The following is a 10,597-nucleotide window of genomic DNA, read 5'->3' as shown; positions in this document are numbered from 1 at the left end:
GAAAAGTGGTGAGGCTCAAACTCCTCTCCTCCAAACAGGCATACGCTCCCAAACAAATAAAACACAGAACATAAAGTGGAAGCAGGCACTCCCAACCAAATAGCCCCACCAAGGGCCAATCTAGCTCAGTATTCCCTATACTGGCTGGCAGCAGCTCACCATTCACACGTGGAGGTGTCACAGATTGAACTTCGAAGTTTCTGCATGCAAAGCAGATTTTCTACCATGGAGCCACAGTCCTTCTACACAACTATTAAAAATTGTGGTAGGCATATTAGTCCTTGCGGTGGACTGTGCAAGTCCTTGCATACGGACTGTGCATGTGTGGCATCCCATACGGACTGCGCCGCCCCAGGTGCCGGAGAGGGTTCCTCCGCCAGCGGACAAGGGCTGTTGTTGTTTTCTTCCTTTCTTTCTCATGACACTAGAATTTATGGGCATCCATAAGTTGGATGATTCAGGACAGAGAAAAGGAAGGACTTCTTCATACAGTTGAACAGTTAAAATGTGGAACTCACCCCCACAGGAGGCAGTGATGACCACCAACTTAGAAGGCGTTAAAGGAAGACTGGTGAAATTGAGGGAGGAGAAGTCTATCAATGGCTACTAGCCAGGAAGGCTATGCTCTGCCTCCATAGACAGAGGCAGGAATGCTTCTGAATGCCAGTGGCTGTGAATGGCAGGTGGGGACTGTGCTCTTGCACAGAGGTCCTGCTTGTGGGTTTCCTACAGGCCTCTGACTGTGAGACCAGGATGCTGGGCTGGATGGGCCTTTGGTCTGACCCAGCAGGCTCTACTTACATCCTTAGTTTTTCAAAGTTTGGAGTGAGCACTTGCCAGCTCTTTATTTGGACAGCTCAATCACGGTTAGCGAAGCGAAGGCAGCAGCGTCGAGAGACGGCTTGGCTCAGGGAAGTGACCCCGACGGCATCTGTCGCCAGGGCAGGGAGGACTTTGCAAAGCAACGGAGCATAAATATTTAGGAAGGTAAAAGCACTGCCATCCCTTTCGTCATGCCAACATGCGCCTTTGGGTTGGCGCCTCTGTTTTGTTTTCTATTCCTGGACTCAGAGCAGGGCTCCTCTTGGCTTGGATCGGGGCATGTGTTTTGCATGCAGAAGGTCCCAGGTTCAGACCCCAAGAGCTCCAGTTGGAAGGACCAGAATTTGTCAGGCTAGTAGAGAGCTCAGTCTTTCAGAGAGACGCTTCTTGTCTGCGTAGGCAGAAGCAGCTCAAGGCTCAGCGAACTAACAGAGGATGGGGACTCCCTTTGCTGGACTCCCATCAGCCCCAACCAGCATAGGAGTCAGGGAAGATGGGAATTGCAGAATTGTAGAATTGTAGAGTTGGAAGGGACCCTGAGGGTCATCTAGTCCAACCCCCTGCAATGCAGGAATCTTATGTCCAACGTGGGGCTCAAACCCATAACCCTGAGATTAAGAGTCTCATGCTCCACAGACTGAGCTATCCCAGGTATCCTTCCTATTCCAGCAATATTTGGAAGGAGCTACGTACGCTGGCTATGCCTGGACTAATAGTCTGTTTTGCTGGCAGCTCTGCTGACAAGAGTGTCCCCTGAGGACAGTTGCAAGTCATGGGAGAGGTCACGGCTTGCTTGCAAGTGGAAACTGTTCAGTGTGCAGCAACACCACATCGCAGGGAGCGTGCTCAGTGGATTGCGTGACACAGATGGCAAAGCCCTTGCCTTGTACGTGAGCTTTAAGTTAGGGCCGTGCACCTGTTAGAGCAGGGCTCCCCAACTTTTTTGCATGCATCTGGAAATCTAACAGTATGTTTTGGGCACTACAAAATGCCCATTTCGCAGAAGGAAAAGTGGTGAAGCTCAGACTCCCCTCCTCCAAACAGGCATACACCCCCAATCAAATAAAACGCAGAACATAAAGTGGAAGCAGGCAACCCCCCAAGCAGGCACCCCCAACCAAATAGCCCCACCAAGGGCCAATCTAGCTCAGTATTGCCTACACTGGCTGGCAGCAGCTCACCATTCACACTTGGAGGTGTCACGGATTGAACTTCGAACCTTCTGTGTGCAAAGCAGATTTTCCAGCATGGATCCACAGTCCTTCTACATAACTATTCAAAATTGTGGTAGGCATATTAGTCCTTGCGAGGGGCAGAGCAGTGACTCCAACAGCATAATATTGTCATTGGAACCAACTAAGAAGTCACAACAACTTGGCTGAGTCCTTGTATCGTGCTTGCTATTTGTATAATGCTGCTGTTGCTTTTGGATGTCATTTACCAAAAGTGAAAGGATTCTGCAGGCTTCCTCACTCTATTGCATAGCTTTAACATAGCCTTCCCCAACCTGGCGCCCTCTGGCTGTTTTGGACTACACCTTCCATCAGCCCCGGCCAAGATGGCCATGTTGGTTGGGGCTGATGGGAGTTGTAGTGCAAAGCAGCTGGAGGGCACCAGGCTGGGGAAGGCCGCTTTAATATCTGGCTATGGTGGTTGATGTCCAAGAAGGGAAACTGGGGCACCTCCCACTTCCCCCGACATTCTTACAGGGATACAAAGGCGCCAATCAAATGGGCAGGGTATAAATAGTAAAACAGTAGTAAAATAGTAGTTGTAGTAAAGCAGTAGTAAAGTAGTAAAGGTGTAGTAACATTACAGTACAGTACTAAAGTTATGGTAAAGTGATAGTAAAGTTGCAGTAACATTGGAAAGCCGACCCAAGTGGCTGGGGCTACCCAGTCAGACAGCCAGGATATATATAGTAAAGCTGTAGTAAAGCAGCAGCAGCAGTAAAACAGTAGTAGTAGTAGTAATAGTAAAGTAGTAGTAATAATAATAATAATAATAATAATAATAATAATAATAATAATGTAGTAGTATTAAATCAGTGGAAAAATAGTAGCAGTAAAGCAGTAGTAAAGTTATATAAAGTTATAGTAAAGTTGTATTAGAGTCATAAGTAAAATGGTATTAAAGTAGTACTAGTAAAGTAGTAGAAAAGTATTGTAGTAGTAGTAGTATAGGCTGCCCCTATTTTCACCAGAGAAATGTTGTAGGGCATGCACTCCTGTCAGAGGTCTCAGTCGTGCTTTGACAGGATGCAGTTGTGGGGGGGAAACACCGCAAACAAGGGCAACACAGATAAGAGTGGAGTGCTTTGCAGTGACATCACATGGATTCTCCATAAGGAATGACCAGGCAAATGATGTCCTAAACGACCAGCATGGAATCAGACAAAGAAGAGGAGAGGAGGGAAAGGGGCGCTCTATCACACTTTGCTGCTCACGAATTCTGGCAGACACCCTCCTCCTTCTGACACGGCAGGCTAAACACTGGAAGATTTACTTGAGTGCGTGTGCGATCTAATTGCAGCCATAAAACCTCCTGGAATGAAAAAGAGGAAACTGGGACACTTAATCTTCTTCCCTGCAAGGAGAAGGGAGATTCACTCTTAGGGAAGGCAGCAGCGGAAAGAAGAAAACCCAGCGGCCGGTAGCAGAGCTGAGCCAAAATTTCTCAAAAGACGTTTTTCCTGAGAATTGCTTCCTCCCACCTTCAACATTACTATTTACTGAATTTATATAACACCCTTCAGCCGTAGATCACAGTTTACCACACAGAAACACAAAATGCATAAAATAATAATAATAATGATAATAGTAATAATAATAATAATATTACCAATGCCCACCACAGTTTAAAAGGCTGTAGAATTTTTAACAGCCAAAGACCTTGTTGAAGAGGAATGTTTTTGCTTGGTGGCTAAAGATATGTACCGATGGGACCAGCTGAGTCTCCCTGGAGAGAACATTCCACAAATGCATAAACGGGGGGCCACAGGACGAGACTAGGGGGCCACAGAGGAAAGTGAGAAGTGAAGAAAAAATAATTGTTTAAAACCCTGATTGGCTGGCTATCCACTTGGCCAATCACAAGCGGGTAAGGGGGCAGCCCACCGGGGCCTAGTGCTCCCTTTTGCCATGTGTGTTTTCTTAGAGCAGTCCTGGTTTCTTTCCAACGGAGAGGGCAATCGCTGAGGCTCCCATTTTGACCAGCATTTTGACCGCGATCCAGAACCCCCAGGTCAGGAAAGTGTGGTGGTGGGATGGCAATGGGTAGGGCTGGGAGAGCCAGAGCTGCCCGTTGCTGCCACCAGTTCTGGGCCCGGTGGCAGCCTGGGCCTGACTCTGCAAGGTGCAGGGTGCGATCCAGCCCAGCGCCCAGAGAATCAGGGCCTTCAGATGTTGCCGAGAGGCACAGGGCCTGTCTGTGGCATCAGCCCAGTTCTGCAAGGTATGGGGTGAAATCTGCCCCAGCGCCTAGCCGAGCAGGGTCATTCGGTGCTGCTGACTTGCATCTAGAAAATCACTAGGTGTCTACTACTCAGAAGAAAGCCACACTGATTTCAGTGGGCCTTACTCCCAGGCCTTACTCCCAGGCAGCCAGGGCTCCTCTGGATAACAAGATCTTTTTGCACCAGGTCAGTGAGGACCACTTGCTTTTTAAAAATTCTCCTATATATACAGAACTCCCTGTGCACCTTTTTGGACTGTATCTGTAGGTTTTCCCCTCTGTGGCAAATAACTGCAGTCTAATAAGTGTTGTTTACTTTTCATAAAACATGGATCTCCCTCAGGAGGTTCTCTCCTTCCTTGGAGATTTCTAAGCAGAGGTTGGATGGACGTCTGCCATGGATGCTTTAGCTGAGTTTCCTACATTGCAGGGGGTTGCACTCAAAAGATGACCTTTGGGGTCCCTTCCTGCTTCACGATTCTATGTTTTTTTCCTGCTTCAACAATATTTCATTATGTTGCCATAACTGTATTCTGTATAAATTTTAAAAATTATAAACAAAACACGTTCTATTTACATGCAAAACATTTAAATACAGTGGTACCTTGGGCTAAGAACTTAATTTGTTCCGGAGGTCCGTTCTTAACCTGAAACTGTTCTTAACCTGAGGAACCACTTTAGCTAATGGGGCCTCCTGCTGCTGCTGTGGTGCTGCCACGTGATTTCTGTTCTCATCCTGAAGCAAAGTTCTTAACCCGAGGTACTATTTCTGGGTTAGCAGAGTCTGTAACCTGAAGCATCTGTAACCCAAGGTACCACTGTAGCTACCTTTCTGCTGGTAGGATGTGGGGGCATGGACGTAGCCAAGAAAGCCAAGTTAGGGGGCAGGCTTTCATTAGGGCGGGTAGAACCTCCAATTTGTATTGATTTTTACTTATGGGGGGCAACTGCCCCCCTGCCGGCACCACAGGAAGGAATCAAGGTCGGAAGGGGCCCATGATCAGAAAAAGGTTGGGAAACACTGGTCTTGGGATTTCAATGACAGTTAGTGGCTCTTCAGAGTTTCAGGCAGAATCCTTCCCAATCCAGGTCAACTTGGAGGTTTTCTCCCACTGTGCCCTGGAACAGTGTTAGCTTTGGGGCTTCTTGCACTGAGTGATGGATTGCTTCTACCTGCCCATAATGCAATGGGTATCTGTATACCCAGTGCTAGCTGGAGAAGCTAGGGATTGAAATGGCGACCTTTTGCATGCAAAGCGGTTGTTCTGCCATGGAGCTCTGGCCGTTTCCAAAGAGCTGCATGTCCATCCTTCCTCGCTAAGCCAATATTTTGCACTCGGCCCTCGATGTTGAACTCTGAAGTGAGGGATGAATGAATTGGTTTCATTTTTTCCAGTATTAAATTCAGTTCTGCTCATTCCTCCAGTGATTTGCATTTTTTAAAAAATGCTCATGAAAATTCATTGGCCTTGAATTTTTAATAATTAAGCACATTTTTGCATGCAATTCTGCCTAGATCAATGCATTTTTTTGTATGTTATCTTTCACTGATATGTGCATTTTATGCATACTTTCCCGTAGTTTTTTGCACACATTGCCTCGCTGGAGAGCAGCATTGCAAAATTCGGAGAAACGACATGTTTGAAGGATGGCTTTGAAACAGCCAATGCATTGTTTCAGAAAATGTGAATTAGGCTGCTTTGCCTCTTAATGTGAATGTAATTGAACTTCTCCCCACAACCCTACTTAGTGTTCTCGTAAAAAACAAACCCAAGAACCACCCCACAAGCCTAATGTCTGCCTTCTCTAGACCCTGTGAATGCCACCTCCCTTCAGACTGCATTCACCTTGAATTGGAAGTGACCTCCAGTGATCTGTGTAGTCTCAACACCTCTCCCTCCCCCCCAAAAGCCACTCCTTTGCATTGGAGTGGAGCAAATGTTGTAGACCTTACTTTGGAAAGACCTGGGGGGGTCCTCATGTTGCTGGCAGCCTCGGTCACATGAACCACAGCTATCTTTAGAAGAGGGTATTTATATGACAGAGTTTGCAGCTTCTTAGCTACTCAGACAGATACAGGAAGATAGAAATCACACCCACCATGACATATATGAAGAGCCCTCTGATCTCTGCAGAGCACTTGCCGACAATGGACTAGGCAGTGCAAGAGCTCCCGTGGCGACACGGGAGTAAGCCTTGGCTGGGCCATGCAGCCCCCGCTGGATGAAAGGGTGCGGATCCAGGTGGAAGAGGAGTTTTTCTCGGTGGACAAGGTTCTCCTGGTGGAGAATAGCGAATACTTCCGGGCGCTCTTCCAATCTGGCATGAGAGAGAGCACCCAGAAGGAGATCCAGATCAGAGATCTGAGCGCCACAGGCTTCGCCGTCATGCTGAAGGTCCTGGAAGGGGAGCACCCGATCCTGAGCTGCGAGGAGAACCTCAGGGCAGTGGAGTGTGCCTCGTTCCTGCAGGTCAAGACCCTGGCCAAGTACTTGATGTCCTCCATCAATACAGACAATTGCATTCTGCTCTACCAGGCAGCCGCCATCTTTGGCCTCTTGGATCTCTTCCATTGTGCAGCACTGTACATACGAGACAGTTACTCGGACCTGGAGGAGTACCTCGACTGCCTCTCTCCAGACCTTCTGGATTATGTGGAGTCCATCATCCCCAGCACGTTTGTGGCAGTAGGGGCTCACACGCCCACCTTTGAGTTCTTGGAGGACCTGTCAAGAACTGTTTGCTACCTGGACGAGGAAGGTAACACCTGGAGGACACTTTCCTGCTTACCGCTGACGGCCAGCACGTTCCTAGCCGGCATAGCCACCTTGGATAACAAGATTTACATTGTGGGCGGGGTCTACGGTTACAATAAGGACATTGTGAACCGGAGTTTTTGCTACGACCCGATGGCCAACGTCTGGAGCGAGTTCCCTGGGCCCCAGCAGCTGCGCTATGACTTCACACTGACAGCCCAAGAGAACAGTCTCTACGCCATAGGTGGGGAGTTTGGGAAGGCCGCCCTGAAGTCGGTGGAGAAGTATGACATCTCCACCAACACCTGGAGATTTGTTTCTGACCTCCCCCAGCCAACCACAGCGGTGCCCTGCGCCCAAGCGATGGGGCGCATCTTCGTCTGCTTGTGGAAGCCTCTCGACACCACCATGATCTACGAGTACAAGCCTCAGAAAGATGAGTGGCATCCCATCTCCACCCTCAACAGGCCTCAGAGCTACGGCCACTGCATGGTGGCGCACCGGGACAACCTCTACATTGTGCGGAACGGGCCTTTCGACGACTTCCTGCGCTGCATGATGGATTGCTTCAACCTGACCACGATGCAGTGGACATCTCTACCGGGGCAGTACGTGAACAGCAAAGGGGCCCTCTTCACGGCTGTCATCAAAGGGGACACAGTCTACACGGTCAACAAGATGCTCACTCTGATGTATACCATAGAGGGGAACACATGGAAATCCAAAAAGCAGAAAGCTGGTTTTCCAAGGGCTGGTTCTTTGCAAACCTTCCTCCTCAGGCTTCCAAAGAAAGACCACAGCATCGCAACTTAGAGAGCCGGTCTCTGCTAGATGAATTTCTCAGGGACCCACGTTGCCTTCCTTCTATGCCAGATGTCCCGCAATGCTACCAAATTTAAACCCAAAGGTTGTAAAATCACCCCAGCTTTCAGTCGACACTCTCTGCAGCTTCTGGGCCAGCAACATTTCAAGGCAGGAACCTCAGGGCTAGCTTGCACCAGAACCAACTGTAACACAGCTCTCTGCTCTTCCAACTTCAGCTGGGCTTGTGGTTCTGTGGGCCTCAAGCAATATGGTTTCTGCAGACTTATTTGTCATACCAAACTGGGCCAAGTAGAAGGGGGGCAGCAAGTGGCAACCAGCAAGCAGGAGGAGCCAGTCACTGGCAGGAAGCCAGCAGCACTAGGAGGAGATTTATGCACTGAGGGGGTCATGTTCATTTTGGCCTACGCCCAGCTGAGTGGCGGAATCTACCTCTCACGGAGCAAGCTGGCAGTACATCACGCCATTCAAAGTTCAAATTAGCAATTTATTAGCACAAACCCGACTGAGTGTCAGGCCTAATAAGCAGCAGAGCAGCTTATCTCCGGTAGGTCTTTACCCCATGAATCAGATGCTGAGACTGAAAGTTCCCCACCTCCCCAGAGCCATCTAAGTCGCTTTCTATCCAGGGCTTTCCCCAAGCAATCGGAGACCACACCTGCGTGCAGCCAATCTCTCATTTGCCCTTTTCATGCGTCTCCTGGTTCTGGGAGCTTGTTGCAGCAGGAAGGGGAGACACTTCACTAGCTTGACTTATGTCTGCCTCCTGGCCTCCCTCCTCCCACCCTCCTGCTTCATCTTCTGCCTCTGATTCTGGACTCTCCCAGTTCACTAAACCCTGTTACCTCTTCAGCTTCTGACACTTCCTCCTCCCAGGCTTCTCCCTCTGACCACTCATCATTGTCCCACCAACACTCCCCAGTCTCTGAGCCTTCTTGCCTTGGTGTGTGTGTGTGTGTGTGTTTCCCCAGTTGGTTCCTCCATTCGTCTGCACCAACCAGTCCATGACACTACCATTGTTTTTGTCCATCTTGATAAGTCTTCATAGGAAGTCAGGCCATTGCCTATGTGATTCACCATTGTCTACACTGCTTGGGAGCAACTCTCCAGGGTTCTAGAATGGAGGTTTTTCCAAGCCCTACCTGAAGATACCAGGGTTTGAACCGAGGACCTCCTGCATGCAAAGCAGGTGGTTGACCACTGAGCTGTAGCCTCACCGTTCCCCCGGACATAGGAAGATGCCTTATACAGACCACTGGACCATCTACCTCAGTATTGCTGGCACCTCTCCAGGGTTCCAGAATGCTTTTCAGTCTTTCCCAGCCCTGCCTGGAGATACTGCTGGAGAATGAACCTGGGACTTCTTGCATGCAAAGCAGGTGCTCTGTCACGGAGCCACAGGCCTTCCCCTTCTCTTCTGCTGAAGGTGAAAAAGGATTAGGTGGTGCTCTCTAATTCTCAGAGTGAAAAGCTGCTGACATTAACACGCACAGCTTTTAGAAGAAGGGTGTTTCAGGCATCCCAAACTGGAGCACTGGAAATGTAGACGTTAAAGGTCAGTAACTGAACTACATTTTGAGAATGGCTTTTAATTGACCACAATTAGAGACAGTTAAACATGCTTAAGTCCCATTGGTACTTAAGACAAGACCCATCTCTGATAACTTTCAAGAATACAGAGCATTGATTTGGTTTGACTTTTTACCTGAGATGGAAGCCATTGATCCCAGTTGTCTTTCTTTCTTTTTCTTTGAAAAAGAGCTCTGGTTTTTAATTTGTTAATTGTTCAGATTTGCTTGGTGTTTTTATTTTGCATACCACTTTGAAGGCACTTTGTCAGGGCCCAAAGGCGGTTTCTAAACCTCTTTTTATAAAGAAATACAAAAATAGTTCAACCCCGAATGAAGTATTGCCCTGTGCAGAGTGTTGTGGGTTTCTCCAGAGCTATGCCAGTAATTTCTATGCCCTGCGATGAAGTTGTGTTTCTAAGTTTTATATGCCCCACAATTCAGTCTGCGGCAGGCTTTAAGTGGTTAGGAAATTAATAGCTTCATAATAAAGCGCAGACTGACTCAGATTCAGGGTTGAGCATACGGAGAAAACCTTTTCCTTTTGCATCCAAAAGTTTTGGACTCAATCCAGAGAGTGCCGTTTTAACAAGCATCATTAATTATGCCCAGCCCCCAAAGACGCAGTTAAGCCCAGACCATCAAGCCTTTGCAAACATCTCCCTGCTGATATGCATCTCTTCAAATAAGAGGAGGAAGGACAGTTTGAGCTGAGCCACAGCTATGGAGCACCAGGCATTTTCCTTGATGGACTGTGATTGAAGCCAGACTTGCTGTAAAATAGAAAAGAAAAAAAGCCCCACATGCAATTCATGACTGTTTTTGGTAACGGCTGCTGATCTGACTCCAGCTTGCCAGTGTTGTTCATGTTATGTTCTGTATGTTTATAGAAGCCTTCAGGCCCTTGACTAGGCTAACTTTAAGGTCATATTATTTATGCCACAAAAATGAACAGGCTTGATTGACAGCAGAAGTGGCTCACCAGGTGGGGCGGAGCCGCTAAGCTAGCCTGGCGGCAGGTGGATTGCTCTTGCTGACGGTTAGGAAAAGCAGAAGGCAGCAGGGAGATCAGGGAGGTGCAAACTCAGTGGCTGGATTAACTCTGCTGGTGTGTTTCCACCCCACCCACCTTCCCACCGTCTCCCCTACTCTCTCGCCATAGCAACAGGGACCCAC

The 10,597-nt window shown here is 48.3% G+C and overlaps 1 protein-coding gene across 1 annotated transcript; it reads left to right on the top strand.

Annotated features, from left to right (window-relative positions):
• Positions 1 to 6,107: 6,107 nt before the first annotated feature.
• On the top strand, positions 6,108 to 8,379 carry KBTBD13 (kelch repeat and BTB domain containing 13). Its single transcript, XM_053365588.1, has one exon. It carries the CDS (start codon positions 6,483 to 6,485, stop codon positions 7,842 to 7,844), a length of 1,362 nt encoding a protein of 453 aa, XP_053221563.1. The 5' UTR covers positions 6,108 to 6,482; the 3' UTR covers positions 7,845 to 8,379.
• The last annotated feature ends 2,218 nt before the right edge of the window (positions 8,380 to 10,597 follow it).

Source organism: Podarcis raffonei, chromosome 14 (genome assembly GCF_027172205.1).
Source record: "Podarcis raffonei isolate rPodRaf1 chromosome 14, rPodRaf1.pri, whole genome shotgun sequence".
Taxonomy (NCBI): Eukaryota; Metazoa; Chordata; class Lepidosauria; order Squamata; family Lacertidae; genus Podarcis; species Podarcis raffonei.
The sequence above is the reverse complement of the archived record's forward strand: the minus strand, read 5'-3'. Positions and strand labels throughout refer to the sequence as shown.